Consider the following 24,354-nt stretch of genomic DNA (forward strand, 5'->3'; position numbering starts at 1 on the left):
CTAACGTAAGCATGTGGGTTGAGTGGAAACTAAAGGAGGAAAATTGGGTGAAGCTTTATAAATGTTTGATAAACCCATAATGACTTTCTTTATGAACCAACTTTCTTCTAAAATGGAGCCCATTAAAGCCAGCAAAGTATTTTTAATCAGAGTGGAAGAAAGGGCAAAAGATTACCAATGTTCAAAATGTCAAGAAAAATTGACATTTTACAGTGGTGGCAGCAGTAAAATGGAAATGTTGGCATGACGGCGAGCACTCACATGGGATCTCCTCTCATATTGGAAAGCAAAGAATTTCAGTGTTGTTGTTGTTGTTTTTTCCTCCTGATGGTTGCCACCTGCATTTAACAACTATATATTGAGCATCTAGCACCACTATGTCCAGTAGTTCCCCCTATCTGTGGTTCCACCCTCCACAGTTTCAGATCCCCACTGTCAACTCCAGTCTGAAAGCAGATGAGCCTCCTCTCGATGTATCACCAGCAGGTCATTAGTAGCCTAATACGACCACGTCACACTGCCTGCGTCCTGCCCCTCACTTCATCTCATCACTCGGCACTTGATCATCTCACATCATCACAAGAAGAGTGAGTACAGTACGGTAAGGTATTCTGAGAAACTACGTTCACATAAGTTTTATAATAGTACATTATTATATTATAGTATTTCACTATTAGTTACTGTCCTTAATCTCTTTCTGTGCCAAATTTATAAATGAGCCCTTATCATAGGTATGCATGTTAGGAAGGAGCATCGTATATATGTGGTTCCGTACTATGCCTGGTTTCAGGCATCCACTGGGGGTCCTGGAATGTAAGCCCGAGGACAGAGGAGCAGGGGACTACCCCGTGGTACTAGGCCACACACAGAGGGTGCTGATAGGGAACTAGCTTAGCAAAGGGGCTTTCTTTTTCTCCTTTGGAAATCAGTTAGTGAGGTAAACACACGCCTCAGCCATGTAGGTTATTTTGTTGGGGGCGAGGTCCTTCTCTTATTTTTCCCAAGTTATCCCCGATACCACCTTCATTCCCAGATGCTCCTCCCACCTCCCCTTTATGTAAGTTCTCATTCTTCTGGGTTAGATACATTTCTTTGAACAGGTCTGGATTCATGAAAAACATGTACTAATGTTTAGTGTATTTTTCATTTTCGTAAATGATGTGATGCCGTGGACCATATTCTGTGTCTTGCTTGTTTCTCTCAAGCTCTACACATGGCATCGTATGTGGACTTGTTTGTTGCCCCCACCGCTATGGAGCGATTTCATAGTGCACATCTGCCAACCCCACATTTTACTTAGCCATTCCCCTTGCCTCCATCTTTGCATGTACAGGAACCGTGCAACAGTGAATATCCTCAGACGTGTCCCCTTGTGATATGAGTTAGAATTTTTCTGGAATGAATTCAGAAGTGGAATTATTGCTGGATCATAGGGTATGTTTAAGACTGTAGAGGAACTTTTTGCTGTTGTTTCTACAAAGGCTTTCTGAGCAAATTTTCTTGAAACTTGGGATTTGGGCTAAAAGAACAAGCTGGAAAAGTTAATTTATGACTAATTAGAAAGTAAGAGACCATCTAGAGAGATTTATCTTCCCAGAAGTATGTGTTTACATCAAGGTAGGAATGAGACCCAGGATTGGAAGACATCTCTAAGCTGTCAAGCTGGAGACACTAGTCTTATCCTCCCCTTGGAGAGATTTATTTATAACCCACAAGACCAAATTTTTTTCTTTTCTTCTTTCACATGAGGGAGGGTGCTGGCCCTCCCCTGTATAAATATCCAGATCCACAGTCTCAGGGTTCCTTTACCTACAACACAGACCTAGCATGTATAGGATGACATCAGGCTCTCATTGTGTGGTCTACGGTTAATAACTGAGGCAAAGGGGAGTTGGTGAGGTTATTTGCTGTAAGTCATCTGCTCTGCTCCAGAAATCTTGTTTGCATGACACATTAAAAATTTAACATTATGCATATCCTTAACTTCATTAAGTTTTGTTAAATTGCTTTCCAGAATGATCTAATTTATATTCCCACCAGCACAGTATGAATTCCTTTTCTGCATCATGATGGAAAGCCTTTTTAGGCTCTGAAATTTCTGGAAAATTATTATCTAATAGTCTTTTTTATATCTGAATTAGGCCATGCTTTTAGTGACCACAGTCATATTGGTCTGATTGCAGTCAGGGGCTGGCAGTAGTCTCTAGTGACTATTTAAACCATTACTTCTTAAAACAGGGGGAAAAATCAGCCACATTTCTGTGGCAAACATTGCATTTTTCTTCATCTTTATTGCCTTTTGCTATCATAAGAAGCATTCCAAGTTCTGGGAATCAGACCACCCTTTCTAGGTGCAATTACTTTAATACACTAGTGCATATCAGCATTTAGCCAGGGTCTAGTTTTATTTAAGAACTACCATTTTGCTGATATGCTTACTACTTGGAATGGTTACAAAGGTGATAAAACTGACTGTGCCATGGATGCATGGAGAAGACATTGCTTCCCATGATGTAGAAATTTCAAATGTCTCCACTTAGTTTTTCAAAGAGTAGAGCATAGCACTAAGTGCTGATGAAGTATTAAGAGATCAAGGCAGATGTAATATTGAATTATCTCTCATAGAGAAATGGATTAAGTAAACTCTGCTCTATTTACATAATGGAGAACTTTATAGATACTAAAATGAATGAGCTAACTCCACATGTATGAACAGATAGATATATTTTTAAAACATAATGGTAAGCATAGAAAGGATATTGCAAAAGATATGTGCAATATGATAACACATATATAAAAGTTTAAAATGATAGTACAAAAATATCCATGAAAATAATACACACCAACCTCAAGAGAGTATTTACAGCAGTTTCTTTTTGTTCTTTTTTTTTTTTTTATGATAGTCACACACACAGAGAGAGAGAGAGGCAGAGACATAGGCAGAGGGAGAAGCAGGCTCCATGCACTGGGAGCCCGATGTGGGATTTGATCCCGGGTCTCCAGGATCACGCCCTGGGCCAAAGGCAGGCGCCAAACCGCTGCGCCACCCAGGGATCCCAGCAGTTTCTTTTTGTAAAGGGGAATATTTAAAGTAAATATGGAAGAAATGTAAACATCTTTTTTTATCTTGTGGTGGGAATGGGTATTATCTTTCTCCACTTTTCTGAATTTATGAGCTATTTCAGAATTCAATAAAAAATAAAAGTAAGACAGAGAACATAATGAAGCAGAAACTGGCTAGTGTTAGGATCTGTGAGGAAGAAAGGTTATACATTTGGGGAAGGCTTCCTTGGTACCCCTTGAATCCCTTATAGGGAAGTCTCCTTGTTTTGCCTGTGGGAGGCTGGCCTTGGTGGTTAAGATCAGTAAAGGACCACCTCTTTCTCCTGATTTTTGCATTTTATACTACATGTATTTATTCTTGTTGGGGGGTTCCACATGAAAGCTTCTTTTAATCTAGCTCTTCGATCTTAAATGCACAAGCTAACACATCTAAAGGAGCTGGAGATAGAACAGCAAATAAAGCCTAAATCTAGCAGGAGAAGACAAATAATAAAGATTAGAGCAGAACTCAATAAAATAGAGACCAGAAGAACAGTAGAACAGATCAATGAAACGAGGAGCTGGTTCTCTGAAAGAATTAACAGGACAGATAAACCCCTAGCCAGCCTTATTAAAAAGAAAAAAGACTCAAATTAATAAATGATGGATGAAAGAGGAGAGATCACATCCAACACCAAGGAAATACAAATGATTTTAAGAATGTGTTATGAGCAACCATATGCGAACAAATTCGGCAATCTGGAAAAGATGGATGCATTCCTGGAAACTTATAAACTACCAAACTGATACAGGAAAAAATAGAAAACCTGAACAGACCAATAATCAGCAAGGAAATGGAAGCAGTCATCAAAAACCTCCCAAGAAACAAGAGTCCAGGGCCGGATGGCTTCCCAGAGGAATTCTACCAAACATTTAAAGAAGAATTAACACCTACTCTACTGAAGCTGTTTCAAGGATAGAAATGGAAAGAAAACCTCCAAACTCATTCTATGAGGCCAGCATTACCTTGATCCCCAAACCAGACAAAGATCCCAGTGAAGAGCAGAATTACAGATCAATATCCCTGATGAATATGGATGCAAAAATTCTCGCCAAGACACTAGCTAATAGGGTCCAACAGTACATCAAAAGGATTATTCACCACAACAAGTGGGATTCATTCCTGGGATGCAAGGATGGTTCAATGTCCACATATCAATCAATGTGATAGATCACATTAATCAAAGAAAGGACAAGAACCATATGATCCCTCAACTGATGGAGAAAAAGCATTTGACAAAGTACAGCATCCTTTCTTGATTAAAATTCTCCACAACGTAGGGATAGAGGGAACATACCTCAATATCATAAAAGCCATCTAGGGAAAGCCCAAAAAGAATATCATTCTCAGTGTGTGAGTGGGGTGAACTTAAAGCTCTTCCCCTCACATCAGGAACATGACAGGGATGTCCACTCTCACCACTGTTGTTCAACATAGTATTAGAAGTCCTAGTCTCAGCTATCGACAATGAAAAGAAATAAAAGCCATCCAAGCTGGCAAAGAAGAAGTCAAACTCTCACTCTTCACAGATGACATGATATTTGATGTGGAAAAACCAAGAGACTCCACCAAAAAATTGCTAGATCTCATACAGCAATTCATCAATGTGGCAGGAAATGAAATTAGTGCACAGAAATCAGTTGCATTTCTAGTCACCGACAATGAGACTGAAGAAAGAGAAATCAAGGAATTGATCCCAAGTATAATCGCATCAAAACCTGTATGATACCTAGGAATAAACCTAACCAAAGAGGTAAAGGATCTACACTATGAAAACTAAGGAACACTGATGCAAGAAATTGAGGAAGACACAAAGAGATGCGAAAATATTTCATGCTCATGGGTTGTAAGAATAAATATTGTTAAAATGTCTATGCTCCCCAGGGCAATCAACACATTCAGTGCAATCCCCATCAAAGTACCATAGACTTTTTTCACAGAGCTGGAACAAGTAATCCTAAAATTTGTATAGAACCAGAAAAGACCCTGAATAGCCAGAGGAATGTTGAAAAGAAAGCCAAATCTAGTGGCATCACAATGCAGGGCTTTAAGCTCTATTACAAAGCTGTGGTCATCAGGACAGTGTGGTACTGGCACAAAAACAGACACACAGGTCAATGAGCAGAATAGAGAACCCAGAAATGGACCCAATGGTCAACTAATCTTCAACAAGCAGGAAAGACTATCCGCTGGAAAAAGGACAGCCTCTTCAATAAATGGTGCTTGGAAAATCGGACAGCCTCATGCAGAAGAAGGAAACTGGACCATTCTCTTACACCAGACACAAAGATAAACTCAAAAATGGATGGAAGATCTAAATGTGAGACAAGAATCCATCAAAATCCTAGAGGAGAACACAGGCAACACCTTTTTTGAACTTGGCCAGCAACTTCTTGCAAGATATCCATGAAGACAAGGGAAACAAAAGCAAAAACGAACTATTGGGACTTAATCAAGATAAAAAGCTTCTGTGCAGCAAAGAAAACAGTCAACAAGACTAAAAGACAAGCTACAGAATGGGAGAAGATATTTGGAAATGCCTTATCAGATAAAGGGTTAGTATCCAAGGTCTATAAAGAATGTATCAAACTCAACACCTAAAAACCAAACAAATCCAATCATGAAATGGGCAGAAGACATGAACAGACATTTCACCAAAGAAGACCTACGAATAAATGGTCAACAGGCACATGAGAAGATGCTCTGCATCACTTGCCATCAGGGAAATACAAATCAAAACCACAATGAGATCCCACCTCATCCCAGTGAGAATGGGGAAAATTAACAAGATAAAAAACAACAGATGTTGGAGAGGATGTGGAGAAAGGGGGACCCTCTTGCACTGTTGGTGGGAATGTGACCTGGTGCAGCCGCTCTGGAAAACTGTGTGGAGGTTCCTCAAAGAGTTATAAATAGATCTGCCCTACGACCCAGGAATTGCACTGTTGGGGATTTACCCCGAAGATATAGATGCAGTGAATCGCCGGGACACCTGCACCCCGATGTTTCTAGCAGCAATGGCCACAATAGCCAAACTGTGGAAGGAGCCTTGGTGTCCATTGCAGATGATGGATAAAGAAGCTGTGGTCTATGTACACAATGGAATATCACTCAGCCACCAGAAACTACGAATACCCACTATTTACATCAACGTGGATGGAACTGGAGGGTATTATGCTGAGTGAAATAAGTCAATCGGAGAAAGACAATTATCATAAGGTCTCACTCATACGGGGAATATAAGAAATAGCAAAAGGGACCACAAGGGTGGAAACTGGGTGGGGAAAAATTAGAGAGGAAGACAAACCATGAGAGACTCTTGACTCTGGCAAACAAAAGGAGGGTTGCTGAAGGGGAGGGGGCGGGGGATGGGGTTACTGGGTGACGGGCACTGAGGAGGGCACTTGATGGGATGAGCACTGGGCATTATACAGTGTTGGCAAATTGAATTAAATGAAAAAACCTTCAAAAAGAAATCTAGTTCTTCGAACTCAGAGACAGAGATAAACATGAAATGCAGAGTGTTTGATTTCAAAGAGTTGATGTTACGTTGTTTTGTTTTAGAAAACAAAACAAAGCACAAATCCAAAGCATGTTAACACCAACTTATGTCATAGAAAAGTGCTACGGAATGGGTTAAATGACACAAGTGATACTTAGAAATAAGGGATTTTTTTTCTTCCTGGAGAGTGGTATGGCACAGAGAACATAGGTTTTGGAACCAGATGTGAGTCTGAGCCCTGTCACTGCCATTCACTAACAGTTCTTGGGAAATACCTTAATTTCTTGGTGCTTTCAATGCACTTCTCAGTCTGTAAAATGTCTGTGATCTCTAAGCTGTCCCCTTCAGAATTTGCTGCTGCAAATAAATTCATGGATAATTGTACCACACTGTAAACTATAGAGAAATAATACAAAGCAGTGATAATGATGACGATTTGCACGCAATGAGATAAGGAGCTCTTTTTTATGCATATGGATGGATACAGGGTTCTTTGTCTCTTAGCTAGATAAATATGTAAATCTTTCCAAAATAAATGAGTCATTTAAGAAACACTGATGTTAGGCGCCTGAGAAACGTATTTTGTTTTCTAAAAGCAAGTAACATCCTTATTTGTCTTTGTTAGTTTGTTGTCAAATCTAGGAATATTGGATGTAATGAGATGCAAACATAGAAGGATGTAATGCAACGTGAACACTTGAAAGGGGAGTAATGCCATGTGCATGTTTGATGGGGCCGTAATGAGATGTACAAATAGAAATGCACATGGAGATGTGCATGGGCAATAGTGTAATGAGATGCATAAATGGGTGGGTGTAATGATAAAAGCATTTAGGGGGGATGTAATGTGATTTATAAATGGAAGCATTAAATGGGAAGGGTGGAAAGGGCAGGCCGTGATAAGAAGCAGAGAGAAAGAATGCAGTGCTATGCGTGAATGGGAGAGCTAATAATATGTGCACGATGAGGATGTAATGAGATAAAAATGGGATGGCATAATGAGGCTCACAGATGGAGGGATGTAATGAGCTGTGCAGAAAGGAAGGAATCATGACAACCATAAAAGGAAGGATTTAATACTATGAATAAAGAAATGGGCACAAGAAGACGTGAGCAGTGAAAGAAAGAGCAAAAAAAAAAAAAAGGGACATGGGTGAGGGGATGGGAAAGGGGATGGGAAATAACAAGGTGGGCAAATGGAACACTCTAATGAGATGCTGAAATTAAAGGGTGCAACGAGGTGTGCCCATTTGGGGAATAATTAGACACACATCTAGGCCTATAATGAGGTACCTGGGCCCTGATCAGACGTGGGCCACAGTGTTCAGTTCCTATGAAGTAGGTGAAGACGGAAAAAATTCAGAGCAGAGCCATATATGTATATCTAAATGGTTACAAATGCGAAAAAGAGAATACTGAACAGGTGATTTAACCGGAGCCTCAAAGTTTATGAAGCAACGGTTTTACTGATGCTGTTATGGGGCGCTCACTCTGGGCCTGGTACTCTCCTGGGTGCTTGACTGAACGTGTCATCATCCGCCTTCCTAGCAACCCTGCCAGGCAGGTAGGTTTGTTCCTAGTTATAGGTGAAGAAGTTAGGCTTCAGGGAGGTTAACCAACCCGCCCAGATTCCCAGAACATGGTGGTGGCAGAGATGTGACTCAAGGCGGATCACCTGCATTCCAGCTGCCTTTGCCTCTTTTCAGGTAGTTCCCAAAGGGTAGTCCGTGGGACCTCCTGCCTCACAATCACCTGCACCACGTGGCAGAGAACCAGCCCATCCCCAAGATTACCACTTGCAGAATCCACAGAGGTCCCGAGAATTTGCATTTAAACAAGGTCTCCTGGGACTGTCACATGTGCGAAGGTCTGGGAACTACTCCACAGAGTCGGGGGGCGGGGGTGTTCTCACGCTTCCCACCAGCTCTGGTACAAGATCATGAAGAAAGGGGCTTACGCGCAGCCTGAGCAGTTTAGGTTGGCTCCACGGGAGACTCCAGAAGGAATTATCAGACCCTGGAACTGGGCATCAAATGATTCTGTGGACTGTATTTACCAAAGCTGTTTTTTTTTTAAAGGCCTTTACCCTCAGAATGGTCTCCAATAGGCACCCCAAGTTGTAGTGAAGATGGTAGAATGATGCAACAATGCATTGAAAATAATTAGACTTTAGGAAATATTTGGATACTGAATTTAAAAAAAAAAATTGTTACTCCATAATCCTTAAAGGAAAGAGGGTCATGTGGCAATGTGTTCCGAGAACCAAAAGTCTGCTAATCTACATGCGATGTACAGGATCATAAAACAAAAGGCAAATAGTGCCACTGACTGTTCTCTTTCCTGACACGCTTAGCATCGAGATATCTAAATTGCTATGATTTTTTTTTTTTTTAGAGGAGAAAAACCAGAATCTGTATTTTGAAACGAGTGTTAGTTAAACTTGGATGACTGCTCACACGTCAGTGACACCCTCTGGAAGTCTCCAGTCTCTTCCCGAACCGTTGTGTAGAGTACGCTCGCGAGCCCCGGACACAACGGTTGCATTACTTTAATGAAACGCAGCTTGCACGTCTCGATGCCGTTGGGGCCGTCCCCCTGTTTCATCCACCTGGACCTGCATAAGCCTTTTGGGCTCTTGTGAAATCCGATCTCATTCTCAGAAGATGGAACCTTCGTCATTCATTTTAAGGGGAAGAACAATAAAATGATACCCGTTCGCATTGGCTGAGCTCTTGCTGCGTGCCCAGGGAGTCTTCTAAGTCTCCTAACATGCTGGTGAGGTGGGCACTGGTATTCCGTGCCCTTCACAGGTAAGGGGGATGAAGCACAGACGACCTACCCCAGGAGGCCCTAAGCGCCGCGGTCAGCATTCAAACCCAGATCCTGAGCTCCTAACTGCCGCACCTCCACTTTGCTTGGAAAGAGCTGGTTATTCTAATAGTTTAATGCCCAGGATTGCCCTTCACGCAGTATCCCTGACAGCACTGAGGGCAGGAAGCCTACTATCTGACTCATGCACTGATTCTTTAAGAAAAGGCCCCAAACCACTCCTGCACTATTGGACTGGAATAGGCATTTCAGAGCAACTATGTACCTCTGTTCCCCCAGGAATAGAGTTATTTTGCTAAACTATTTTCTAAAATGTTTTTTTTTTTTTTTTTAATTTCCTTGACTGATGCAGACCATCTGGCTGACTGCGCAGGAATGTTCACTACAGTAGTAAAATCGACATGCCTCATTATAGGACAGCGTGGCTTGTGAAAAGCCAAGGAAACACAAGACAGGTGATAAACCAGGTTTTAAGCTAAACCGAGAAAATCGCTCTTCTGCCAATTTTCATGTTTCGAGAAGAGCTGACGTACAACATAAGTATAATATGTGTGGGTGGTGGTCGGGGAGACACGAGCAGTGTGCGTTAATTAGCCGTGCGTAAGGATAACGATTTTCTAGTTTTTAGAGGGTGAATCAAACAGTCACTCATGGTCAATGTGTTTATAGAGTCATGTGCAATCACTTAGTACGAGTTGCGTGTATGGAACTGTTTAGATGAGGGTCCCTATGGATTGTTCCAGTGTAGGGCTATTAAGGGGGGACAAAGAAAGAAGCTGAGCGAAGGTCGAGACAGTATTTAGGGGGGCAAGGCTGAGAGTGCAGCTGACCTTCCCCACTCTGCGGGCCCCAGGCAGGTAAGTCAGGCCCGCACAGGTGTCCAGGGCGTGTGTCTCTTCTCAAGGGCTCCCTCCACCTCCGAGCCTGTCTGTCCTCTCACGTGAGTCACCTTAGTCCCCGATGAACGACACCGTGGCTCTGGGGGGCACGCAGGCTGGGGTAAGCACAGGCCAGCAGCTGGGGGCAGGAGTTCGTCTTGTGCTGAAGCTCACCGTCCTAGCTTTGCAAGCCTGGCCTGGGCAGCAGGGCGCCCCCGACCTCGCCTTGTCCGCTGGCCCCTGGGTGGGGGGCTCAGGGGTGGCCCCGGGGGGTCTGCAGCAGCTCCACCCAGCAGTGCGACCACTGAGCTGTGCCCTGGGCTCCAGGGGGAGTCACAGAGCGGGTGTGGGGCGGAGAGGGGAGGCGAAGAAGTCTTGTGAAGAGAAGCCCAACACGAATCCAAACCCTCCTTCATTCAGAAAAATAACCTGTGGTTTCCTCCCTGCGCTCTGAAGATGGTCTTTCTGTTTCTCAAATTGGGGTCCCTATGTACCCCCCTGGTCTGCACCGTGGCTCTCCAGACCTGCCCTACCTTGACGCCTCTCAGCATCGAACTGCCCCTCAACCAGGGGACAAAAGCCCAAGCTTAGGCGGACCCCACTGTAGCACCTACACAGCTGAGCACCACCGAAGGGGACCCTGTTTCTGCTTTACTTCACGTGTCTTATCTCGGATCCCACATGGACGCGTCTCATTGCCCGACACTCCTGCTGTGTCTCCAGCAGGTTCACTGCTCCTTTGTCTGAGGATTTCATTTGAGACCTCCTTTGCTCTAGCCTCCTCCCTTCCATCCCTCCTCCCCCATCACACTCTCAGCTGACGGCCTCACCTCTTATTTCACTGAAAAAGATGAAAAGCCACGAAACAGAACTCATTCATCTTTCCCCCATCACATCCACTTCTGGATCTGGGTCTGCGTGCAATCGCTTTTTCTCATCTGGTCACCATCCTCGCCCTTTCTGTGGAGTCACCCCAACACTTGCAAACATGCGCGGGGGGCTTCCATTCCAAACCATCTCCACACTTCCTCCTCCGAATGGGTTGGACCCATTCGGTACCAACCTCTCAAATAGCTCTCCACAGATGCTTGTCTCCGTCCTCACTCTCTCCTCTTGTCTTCACCTACTCCATTTTGAGCCTTGCCTTTAAAATCCTCCTAGAACGGCCTTTTCCAAGCTGCCCAGTTGGATGGGCGCTTTTCTATACCCTGCTGCCTTGACCTGGCCGCCGAATCCCATTCGCTTCTGTTCTCTCTCTTTCTTGGACTCTCTTGAGATGCGTGACTTCTTTTTTGTCTTTTGGCTGCTCTCTGGACTCAATCCTGTACTGGGTCCTTGGCTCTCTAGACTGTCTTCTCAGATTGGCTTAATCTTCCTGTGGTTTTCCCCACCTCAGTGCCCAGAGTGCCCTCGTCTGTGGCCTAAACCACAGATTTGCCTGCTAGACGATTATTCTGGGACATCTCACAGACATTTTTAAATTTAAGATAGTTAAAAGTCCCCCTCCCCCTTACACTCTCCCATTAGCTTGCATTTTACCTTTTACCTCCAAAATTTGTATTGACTGTGTCATTCATTTTTATCCCTAGCAGGACCATCCCAGCTCTAATTACCTTCTTCTCCCATCTGGGTGAGCAATAGTCTTCACAGTCTCTCTGATTCCACTTTTGCCCCTTTCTGATCTAGGCCCCACAGAGCAGACTGAGCCATCATTTGAAAATAGGCTGGAACAATGTCTGCTGCTCAAAACTCTTCAGCGATTCCTCCATAGACCGCAATAAAATCTAAGGCCCTTGTCATGGCTTACAAGGCAGACGTAAATCACCCCAGACCAACTCTCCCTTTGGTTCCCTGGGCTCAACCCTGATTCTTCTACCTTATGGAACAGTGGGAGGGGAGAGTTCATTCCTGGGGTGGGCATGACCACCCACAGTGTTGTAGGAAGAAGAAAATATTAGAACTCTCACTTTTGTTTACTTTTCATCTCATCCTTTAAGATTCCTATTTTGAATATTTTTAGAATAAAAATGAGTGTCATAATACATATATATTATTTATAGGCAAATAAATATATACATACAGAGGGTGCTTACTCAACATTTTTTTTCTTTTTTTTTTTTTTAAATTTTTTTTTTTCTGATGGGATGTGGGATTTAAATTTGGAGGAGAATGCTCTAATGCACCAAGGTTTTGTCTTTCTCTTCTTTTTTTCTTTTAATTATCATTTTTGTTTTTGTTATATGGTCTCAAGGTCTTTGAGCAAATTATTCTCTTTGCCAGGAAAACTCATCTGACACCAGGTCAGAGAAGCTTCCCTTACCGCGCAACAAACACTGCTGTTCTTCATCACTTCCTTCAGGCATTTTATTTTTTTTTACAGTATCTTTCAGTGTGGCATCGTGCATTTCTTTACTTGCAAATTGCTTGTCTCCTCGGGGGCAGAGCATGATGATTTATGTTTGGTCTCTGCACAGAGCTTGGCATAAAGTAGGCATTCGCAAAAAAGTATTTGTAACTTAATGAATGAATTTACAGTTCTATCCACCAGGCCTTCACTGTGATTTTTTGTTGTTATTTCCTCCATCTTACTACGTGCGATGAAACCCTGTCCCTCTTTCATTTAAAAGTTCAGACTCTATTTTAATGTCCACCCTTCTTCCAACTCTGAGCCAGGGACGCCCCAGACATTGGCGTCTGTATCTACATCCCGCCCTCAATCTGCCTTCTCAACCCCCTTGCCTTCAGCTTCCTATTATGGATTATATTCTCGTTGTCTCTTGACCTCACCTTTGCTTGAGATGGTGCCAAGCAGATTTTCCTGGTTCTCAGCTTACAGCCTAAAAGTCCCCACGCCAAGCTAGGCTTTGGAAATCACAAACCCAGTTCCCATTTACCCCATTCTCACCTAGCTTGCTCTGAAAGGGAGGGCCCGACAAAACCAATCTCTCTCCAACACCGTGACTCACCCTGCTCCCCAGGAGGCTGACCCACCCCACTTGTCACACACGCAGACTTAAACTTATTTTGAGAATGTGAATCGTTACAGCCTATATACAACAAATCCGCACCTTACTTAGGCATTCGTTGACTGGAGCCCCGCATTAACACTGTAACTCGACACATTAAATCTAAGTCTTGGGGAGCATCAGAAAGTCTCCTTTTGTTATACCCAGAATCGGTGTTTCAGTCTTATTTATGCTTTGACACTACAGCCAATTACCCTGGGAACTGTCAAGTGTGTTTGTAGCAGTGTGGACTGAAAACAAATCTCCAAATGTTAGCCATATGGGGCACGTTTTATTTCAGCAGTAAATTTAAATTTTTTTTTTTGTTTTGTTTCCATAACGGGCAGTTTTGAGACCTCTTTTCTATGGCATATGGAATTTCTCCATACTTTGGGAACTAGAACATGTGATTCAAAAAAGGAGATTCCTCCCTCAAATTTCAGATTTTTAGTAATCCCCAATCAACTTTGTCAACTGCCTGCTTCCCTGGTAATCAGAGCACCCCTCCTTCTGAAGGGCTGGGCCGCACACGCACTGGAACGAAATCATTAGTGATACCTCTAGTTGCTCCCCGGAAGCCATCCTCCTTATTTCTTGAGTAAATTATTGGATTTTCTGCCTTTTTCTAAGATCTTTATTTTATAATGAAAACTGATGAACTTAAAATGGATTTTTCTTTAAGTAAATGGCTCACTTACATTTACTTACATAAGGCAATGTAACTAAAACTGTTATAATTGTTATTCTTTGATTATAAAAGAAGTCATACTTCTAACAGAAAATCTCAAAAATGCTAATTCCACCAACCAGAGCTAACCATTGCTAACATTTCAGTATATTTCCTTTTGGTAGTCTTAATGGAATTTTCCAAATAATCCTCTTTGGATAAATAATTTTGAATCTTGCAATGTGGCATTTGACATAGTACTGTTTCATGCCACTAAACATTTTTTATAAACGTGGTTTTTCATGTTTTCTTAATATTCTTCCATATGGGTGGAAAAAATATATATGTATACTTTTATTCTCCCATCTTGAGACATTTACACTAAACATAAATAACCCCACAATATTTTTTTGGTGTGCATATCTTAAGTTTTGTACACATTTCAGATTGTTTCTTTAGAATAGATTCCTAGAAACAGAATCACTGTGTTAAAGGATATGAACATTTTTAAGACTCTTGACCTGCATTGCTAAATTGTTTTTTAGAAGTGTTGAAATAATTTACACCCCAACTAAAAATGTGTGAGAGTGTCTAAACTCCCTTGCTGTAACCAGATTATTATCCTTCTAAAAATGGATTAAAAGGGAGTCATGTTAATGTTATTTTAATTTCAGCTTTTATATCTTTGACTATTAATGAAGAAAAATATTTTTTCTGAACTGAGTCTCCTTTGAGTTATTTGCTCATGTCCTTGGCCCATTGATTATTGATTTACGTATCTTAGGGATATTAAAATTCATCTTTCATACTGATTACATATTTTCATTTTAAGTCACTGTGCATGACAGGTTTTGTTTTTTATAAGCTTTGTATTTTTATGTAGTTGAATCTGTCAACACTCTACTCTTAAATGTTACTCATAGGTTTAATTGATATTTTTAAAAGAGGAAAAGCATATGCAAAGGATAATGTAACAGATATCCATGTACTTGCCATATTAATAAATATTGATATTTTGCTTCTGATTTTAAAGGTTTACTTATTTATTTTAGAGAGAGAGAGAGAGAGAGAGCCCAAGCGTGAGGGGCAGAGGGAGAAGGAGACAGACTCTCAAGCAGGCTCCGCACTCAGCGTGGGGCTCAATCTCATTATCCCGAGATCACAACCTGAGCTGAAACCAAGAGTGGGATCCTTAACTGACTGCGCCCCCAGGCGCTCTTGCTGCTGATTTTCTAAAAAACAAAATTACAGATGAATTTGAGATCTCTTTAATTCCCTTTCCAGTAACATTTCCCTCGCTCCTTTACCCACATCTTCATTATCCAGAGGCAAGCCTCTCATGAATTTTGGTGGATTTCAAAAAAATTTTTTAAACATTTTATTTATTTATTCATGAGAGAGAAAGAGAGAGAGAGGCAGAGACACAGGTAGAGCGAGAAGTAGGCTCCATGCAGGGAGCCCGATGCGGACTCGATCCCGGGACTCCAGGATCACGCCCTGGGCCTAAGGCAGATGCTAAACCACTGAGCCACCCAGGGATCCCCCAAATATACTTTTTTATATTTTTACCACAGGTATGTGTACTCATAAGCATTCATAATACTGCTTAGAATGTTATAAAAATTTATGTAAGTTATCATGCTATTTTTTTACACTTTTGCAACCTGCTTATTAAAACTTAATATCCTGCTTTCAAGAGGGACTCCACGTTATTACGCATAGATTGAATTAATTCACTTTCACTGTCTGTAGAGCATGATTATACCACGACATGTCCTCATTTCTTTACTGATGAACATTTGCATCGCTCCTGATGTTTTGGTGCAGATAATATTCAGTGACATCTGTACATGTCTCCTGGTGCAGGCACGTTGAGAGTTTCACCTGGAAATGGAATCAAAGGATGACAGGGTACAGGAGTTTATCACACCACCAGCTACTGCCAGGCTGTTCTTTGTAAAATGCTATAAAGAAAATTGCTTTGGGACGCCTGGGTAGCTCAGTGGTTGAGCGTCTGCCTTCAGCTCAGGGCGTGACCCCTTGGGGTCCCGGGATCGAGTCCCACGTTGTTCTCCCTGCACGGAGCCTGCTTCTCCCTCTGTCTGTGTCTCTGGCTCTCTCCCTGTGTCTCTTATGGATAAATACATAAAACTTTAAAAAAAAAGAAAAGAAAATTGCCTTAAACTTTGTCTAGGACAGAACATTTTTGTATGTTATAATACAAAAAACCTCCTTGTGGTAAAAAAATTAAGCATTTATGATAAAATGCTTAAGCATTTTTCTGATAAACTTTAAGGGGAATTAAAATTCTGGAAAGTTAGTTAATCACCCACCTTGTCAGTTATCAGTCATTTATGAATCTAATTAATGATTATTTACTTTTTTCTTAAGTACTTTTTTCTTTTTGAAGTAGGCAATCTTTCATATTCTTATCGATAGTATATGAATATTCTCATTTTTTCACATCCTTCCAAGTCTTGTATTGTTACAATTTTTTATCCTTGCCAGTCTGATCATTGTAAAAAGGCATATAATTTTTAAATATTTAAATCAATTATTTCCCTGATTTTTAGTGAGACTAAACATCTTTTCTTATGTTCATTGTTCATTTGAGTTTCCTGTTCTGTGAATTTTCTGTTCATAGTCTTTGTCCAGTTTTGTCTTGGGTTGTTTGTTATCTTCCTTGTTGATTTAGGATTTTTGTGTTAATTATCCATATTTCAAATACCTTTTCACATCTTGTGCTTGTCTTTTAACTTTGTTAGAGTGTATTTTTGCAATACAGACATGTAAACAATGATGTAGTCAAAACTATTTTTTTCATCATTTCTGCTTACATATCTCAAAAAATTCTTTCTTATCCTGAGGTCACAAAGACAACTTTTGATATTTTCTTCTAATTATACAGTTTCATTGATTACATGTAGGCCTTTAATCCACCCAGAGTTATGTTGTCTAGAGTGTCTTTGTTATTCTTGAAAGAAAGAGAGAGAGAAATGCTGGCCAGAAATCAGAATTTTAGCCGACCTTTCTTGAGATATCGCAATGGCTGCCACTGTTCTGAGAACTACGTGTTGACTTAGTCCTCAAACAGCTCTATGAGGTAGGAACAGATATTCTTGCCATTGCATAAAGAAAGAAACTGAAGCTCAGAGTCAAAGTCTTCAGAACCCAGAAAGTGGCAGAGACAGATTTTAAACCCAGGAAGTCTGGCTTCCGAGCCTCGCTTACCTACTCTGGCAGGTGTATGAGTCACCATAGGTAGGTTATGTGGCTGTACTATCCAAGCCTTAGTTTTTAACAAAGCACAAGACTGTTTCTTCTTCATGGGAAGTGTGCAGTGGGCCTGGGTGGCTCTCCAGAGCAGCAGTCCTCCGCGTGGTGGCTCAGGATTCTGTGCGCACCTGCTGGCAACTCTCAACATTTGCTTCTGTAGTGACCGCGGTATAAAGAGAGGGAACACTTCTCATATTTCATTGGCTGAAGCAAGTCCCATGGCCAAACCTTACTTCCAGATGCAGGGAGATGTAATCTTCTTATGTGCCCGGAGTAGAGAGGAACCAGATGCCTCCGTGACAGCTGTGGTGTCACCTCGGCATGTGCTCATGTTCTAGCTCAGCCACTGACTAGCCGTGTGACTTTCGATAGGTCCCTTTGCTCCTGATTTTAATTTTGGGAAAATGACCTATTTATTCAGCTGGTGCTCATTAGTTATTGAGAGTCCAGTGTATGCCAGGCGCTGTGTGACCCTGCCATTGCAAGGATAAATGGGGTGCAATTCCTGCCCTCAAGCGGGTGGCAATTTAATAGCTATCTTACTGCTGATTTTCAGTTCTAAAATTCCAAGACATCGTTAAAAAGCAATCACAATAACAAACTCTCCAGAGCATTACGTTCTAGAGACTCAGACATTTTCTTAAGAGTTTCTTCCTTTTTTGTATATGTGAATCCACTTGGCTGCAGTGTTAGCTCATTTGCAGCAACAGATACACACATGCACATCACTTCCAAATTTCTGGTGTATGCACATACTGGCACGTGTGGGGAAAATAAAGCAGACTCTGGGTTATTCTCACGGCTCTTTTGAATTTAGTGGGCAGAACACTTCATAAAAAAAAAGAAAAGAAAAGAAAATCAATTCGATTGAGAAATACCTGGGCAGATAACTTTGCTACATAATGTAAATTCCAGATATCAGTGGTTTTTTAAAAAATTACTTATGAATAAATAAAATTATTAAAACTAAAGATTTCAAAACCATTTTGATTTGCAGTTAATTTTTCCCTAGAGGAATATTTATTCATATAAAATAGAAGAAATATGAAGACATATATTTACGAGCATGCACAAAACTGGCTTGCCAAATTTTTAAAAACATCTCTCAGGACTCAAGGCAGACTGCCAAGTTTTAATTTACTAGTGCCTGTAGTGAAAATACAGCTCACATGAAAAGATTTATAAGAATTTGAGGTATTGTCTTTAATCATGGTGCAACAGTTTAAAATTTGAATGAAATATGAAAAAAAATCCATTCTACTTTACATTGATGCAATTATGGCATTCCCTTTATTCTTAATACTGCAAGTCTAATTCTTAAACTAAAGCCAAAAAAAAAAAAAAAGTGATGCAATAGTTGGATGGATTTTCAGTGTCTTACAGACCATTCTAAATAAATTTCTGATTGATCACATGCATTTGTCATCCTTCTTATAATCCTTCAACACTTAAGGGGTATTGAGTTAGTTTCACAATATAATAGTTTTTGATTAATTTACTACTTGTTTGTACTCAAATTTATTTAACACTGATATGCTTGTTCCCCCTTCTAATAGTAAAACAAGGAAAGAGACCATGACCATATACTCTCAGAACCTCTGGTTTGTCCAATAAACATCCAATTTCTTTCTTGAAGGTAAAAAAAGAATAATCAGAATCTTTGAGTATGCGAAGGGCTTAGAGAAGCTGGTTATATTTACTAAGGAGAGATCAATAACCATTCTCGATTCTCATCATACATATTCTCCTTGAATGATCTGATTTATTGCCATGACATCAAACGCTACCTTATGACTTCTCAGTCTATGTCTCCAGGAATGGCCTTCTTCCTGAGGTCCACACAGGCATTTCAGCTACGATCACCACTTAATTATCTACACAGATAGCTCAGATTCAAAATACACAAACAAGAATGCCTGATCTTCTTCCTCCACCTCAGCAACATTTGTGGTCTTTTTCAGAAGGGTGCCATCATCCATTCAGCCATATGATGCACCTGGAGTCATCCTTGGTTCTTCCATTTTCTTCAACAAGAACCAAGTCCTATTGGTTCTACTTCTATAATAGCTCTTGAACCCAGCCTCTCCCTACAACTTCCAACTTCAGTTTACACCTTTGTTTCTTACCTGATTCTAGTAATAACTTCTAAGTAGCCTTCCTATCTCCACCAAGCTTACTCTTGAATCATTTTCTCTATACCCAGGCCTATGACTTTTCTCATGCAAATCTGAACATGTCAGTATTGATACGCTTTCAGTTTTACCCTATTTGGTGAAGGGTGCTGTGCCACATTCTGGTCCTTCCCCAGCTTGGCTGTCTGCTCAGTAGCTCTCAGTCAGTTGTGCCCTGAGAGCGTTATCCCTGTTTCCACACTCCTAAAATGCTGTGTCTTAAGTCATACTTGCCTGCCTCAGTAGAGCTCTTTCTCACCTTGACCATGGTCCCTTTCTTCTGCTCACCTTCTTTTCTTCTCTTTTCTTTCTTTCTTTCTTTTTTCTTTTTTTCTTTTTTTGCTTTGTGGCAATCGCAGAGGACAAGGGGATGAAGGGAAGTATGGAGGGGAGAAATGAAAAGCACCAAAGAACTGGAGCTCAATTTCCTGATGCTCTTTGCCTTTCAACCCTAGAGTCCATAGTCTATTTTGGTAAAACGTTTTCTATTCCACACCAGGTGCATAGCTTTTGTGTGTCTCTGAGTGGGCTGTGTTATGTCAGTTTGTCAGCCTTAAACAGCACTGTTGAGAATTTGGCTAAGCTACTCCATAGTATTGCTGCCTCGGCATCCATTTTGGTTGGCCAAGTGGGCTGCAGGGGCCTTAAACTGGCACTAATCCCCTCATGCACATTCATGCCCTAGATAGCAGCCTGCAGAGTCACAAGCAAATACACACTCCTGATATGACACCTCCAATAGCTCTTGTGATCAACAGTTTCCCCTGCTTCTGAGGGCCTTCTTGTGGTGTCCCCTCTGGCCTTAGCCTTGGAACTTCCCAAAGCCCTCCACTCACAGCGCAATCAAGACATGTGTCCCAGGTCCTGCCATCTCTCTGCCTGCACCTTGCCTTGACCTCCCACTGTAGCCCCTAGAGGTATGCTGTATCCTTCCTCCGGAACATGTAAGTAATATGTTTCTCTATTTCAGTCTCTCTTGTGGTGTTTATTGAGCCAGGACTCATCATCTAGCACTCTGTTCTGCCATTTAACAAATATTAATTTAACAATCATAACAGGCAATGACCCTATCTACCAATATCACAATGATTTCCACATCAAAATTATTAATCAGTGTTTTTTGATAACGATGAAAGAAGGTTAAGGAAAGAAGAAAAAATTCATCTATTAAGAAAAAGGCAAACTGTTTCAAGGCAATCTTGAATATTGGTTTAAAATAACATGTCCATGAAAGAAACACTTACCTTCTGCTGTGGAAACGTGGACTCCATCATGGCTGTTTCAAAGCTGTGAGCACCCTCTGCCTGAGTCTTCTCCCACAGAGCTCTGAGAAATTGTACAGAATGACTCTGTATGGACAGGGGCTCAGGAAACAGGCTCTGGAAGGGCATTAATGAGAAAACCATAACATTTCCTCTTGTCCTAACAATATTGTTAGATTGACTACCAGGTACTATTTAGGCTTGGTTTGAAATTCAATATGGTATAAATTTAAATAAAACAACAAAGAAATCTATCTTGAAGATCAAACAAATAATACATTTTAGGCTTTTCATTTTTTAATAGACAAGTAAAATTATATAATAGGATTCCAAGGCAGTTGATATTGATCTCTAAGTATGCCTAACCTTTGTAATGTAATATTTACCCCAATCATTTCCCAAGCATGGTACTTACTTGGAAAATGGTTAATATAAATATTCATATTTATTTGTTCAAACATCTGAGAATTATGGTATAAAGTTAAAACTAAACTACAAATATCAAGTCTGTGAATATAGAGTAGATCATGAAGGCTAGAAATTAAGTAACTAAGAGTTCACTATGCAACAGCTCAAATATGAACAGTGTGAATGGATGGTGGGGAAACAAAAACACTTCTAATCCTAAAATGTGTAAGAGATGACTATTCCCAGAGCTAATACTCTAGTTTTGGATAATAAGATTATTCATATAAAGAAAATCACTTTTATATATACTTCATTCAAGTCAATGCAAATAAAATTTTCAAAGGAAGATCTAAATTGTGTTCATTATGTATTTATTAACCAATCATGGGTTTAATAGTCATTTAAATATCATGATATGATATCTATAAAGTGAGAAGTATCAATTCAAGGGAACAATTATATAAAAACATAGAACATAATAAAGGCATAAAACATTATTTATATACATATAATACCATACATACTATCCTTCATGTGTGAGGTATGATAAAATAATGATTTTGGCTTACAAAATTTTATTTTTTATGTCAATGACTGTCCAAGCATCAGTTTATGAGAATTTAGGTGGTTTATGTGTATAAAGTTTCTATTTAGTAAATGAAAACTAAAAATGTTTTTCCAGAAAAATCTAATTATTATTATCAAGATAAACTGTTTCTTATGCGGAGTGGGGAAAATGGAGGATCTTCTACCAGAAATGGTCCACAGATTATATAAGGCTAAGAGCCAGTACCAGATAGATTGATGATACAACCCATAATGTGGACACATCTGGGAATTTCTTGATTATTATCAGAAACTTATACAGCATATGATTTTCACCTGAAGAACAGGGCCTGATGTAACTAATCACCATTCCAAAGGGGACTATTTAGACTAGAATCTGTGAATTGAGAATTCCATTAATGTGTTAACTTGACAGAAAAAGGAAACAGCCTGACCCAGCATAGAAGGCATCATTAAGTTTGTAATGGTTAAGTCAAAGATCTGATTTTTGATGACCCCAAAGTCAGGGTTCACCCAGACTATACAATATCAAGGGTGTAGAAAAAGAAAGGAAGCATAGTAAAATGAACAAAGAGAAAAAGCATCATAAACAGATGCTTTTGGGTGATTTTGCTTAAAGAGAAACACAACGAATCAGACTAATTTAATAAAATAGGACTGAAGGAACAAAAACAAATCAAGTTTTTTGGTTTAGTTTCAGAAAACTGACATGTAATGAGCAAAGCCAATCATGAAACCAAATAAAGACTTACTGATGGAAACTATTTGAAAAACATAAGTATAAGAAAAATAGAGTCATTTCTAGAAAAGGGAAAAAAATCAATGCTGGTTTTTATATACATACAGTTTGATTCACATCAAAATGTGAGTTGTTCTCTATGAGATATTATTAAATGTTCTTAAAAAGACTTCCCACAGGAAATGATGGTTTTCCTAAGGCGTCTCTATGCTGTCTTTTCTTAATTATTATACTTTCATTTTATTATTATGATCTATTCAGCATTAAAATTCATCTTTTCTTGGGATGCCTGGGTGGCTCAGCAGTTGAGCGTTTGACTTCAGTTCAAGGCATGACCCCGGAGTCCCAGGATTAAGTCCCACGTCGGGCTCCCTGCATGGAGCCTGCTTCTCCCCCTGCCTGTGTCTCTGCCTCTCTCATGAGTAAATAAATAAATAAATAAAATCTTTTAAAAAATTAAATTCATCTTTTCTTTATAAGCTTACCTTTTCTTTTCTTTTTTTAAACTTTTCTTTATAAAAAAATGTAATTGGTTGCTAGGGGCTCTTATAGAAATATTTTACTAAAATAGAAATAACTAAGAATAGAAATAGAAACAAAGTATTCTATTGCTTGGCCTAATTTTTATCTATTTTATAACATTTGTGTTCTGTTTTTTTCTGCCTCAGCCCTCTCTGCTTCTACTTATAGTCCCTCATTTTATTTTTTAACACAGGTGCTACTGAGGAAAAGACCACTGAGTTAGGAGCCAAGTGGTCTGCATTCTGCCTTTAATCTTCTTATGAACTGTAGAAATGATGTCTGATATTCCTTCTATTACTAGCATTTTATAATCAAGTTTTAAAACATACTTATTTATTCATGAGAGACACATAGAGAGGCAGAGACATAGGCAGAGGGAGAAGCAGGCTCCCTGTGAGATTTGATCCTGGGAACCCAGTATCATGCCCTGAGCCAAAGGCAGACGCTCAACCACTGAGCCACCCAGGTGCCCCTTATAATCAAGTTTTACATGAAAGTTTAATGCATTCAGGAGAAGTATTTCCAAATATTGATGAATCTCTTTTGATGCTAAAATCTTTGCATCAAGTTGTTCATTTAGTTGAAAGTTCCTCTTTACATAATTTTTCCTATATCTATAAATTCTATGGGCAAAACTGGTATTCTAGTATCTTGACAATATCAAAAAGGAAATGTTGACACTAAAATTAATTAGAAAGCTGTGAACCCTACATAAGGAAAGCTATTCCTCCAAATAAGCTGTTTTTGTTGTTATTTTACAAAAAATATTTTCTCTCTTTTTTTTAAAGAGAAGAATATTCTTCTTTAAAGCGAAGGACATTCAAGGTATTATTAGGTTTGGCCTCCTTAATACTAATCCAAATTCTTTTATAAAGAAACTACCCTAAAATATAGAAAACCCTTGTTAAGAATTAATGAAACACATATGCATTGCTGTTATTTACACATGAACTCGTCAAAGAATAATTCAGTAAAAATGATTTTAAACTCATAGCCCACCAACTCACTAAGGACCCATGACAAACATGCAGATACACACCTGCTGAAAGAGGAACATGATGTGGATCCATGGCTGAGGTTCTTGGCTGATGAGAATAAAACTGGATTTACTGTAGAGGCAGTAATGACCCTTCAGGGAGCATGTGAAGAACAACTTTGCTACACAACTTCTAACAGACTCTAGAAATGAATATACAAAGCATTACACATAGATTCGTCCAGAGTTATACTTTATACTTCAATATAGAAACACATTTGGAAATACATTCTTCAGTTTCAGTCTGCAAACTAATAACTACAAACAAAACTATGCATTTGGGAGTGGATCCATTTCATGGAAAGTAGATTTAACTAAAGATGTCTTCAACAAGTTATATTCTTTCTATCCATCTTTCCCTTGTTTTCATTAATAATGCATTAGGAATC

At 40.0% G+C, this 24,354-nt stretch overlaps 1 protein-coding gene across 1 annotated transcript in view; it reads right to left on the minus strand.

Moving 5' to 3' along the window:
• The window catches only part of VEPH1 (ventricular zone expressed PH domain containing 1), a 220,850-nt gene that overhangs the window by 32,010 nt on the left and 164,486 nt on the right, over positions 1 to 24,354 (minus strand). Inside the window, exons 11-12 of the mRNA XM_049099858.1 lie at positions 23,969 to 24,108; positions 20,676 to 20,810 (exon numbers count right to left, since the gene is read on the minus strand). Coding sequence (XP_048955815.1) covers positions 20,676 to 20,810; positions 23,969 to 24,108 — 275 coding nt within the window. The remainder of the gene's footprint in view (positions 1 to 20,675; positions 20,811 to 23,968; positions 24,109 to 24,354) is intronic.

This window comes from Canis lupus, chromosome 23 (assembly GCF_003254725.2).
Source record: "Canis lupus dingo isolate Sandy chromosome 23, ASM325472v2, whole genome shotgun sequence".
Lineage (NCBI taxonomy): Eukaryota > Metazoa > Chordata > Mammalia > Carnivora > Canidae > Canis > Canis lupus.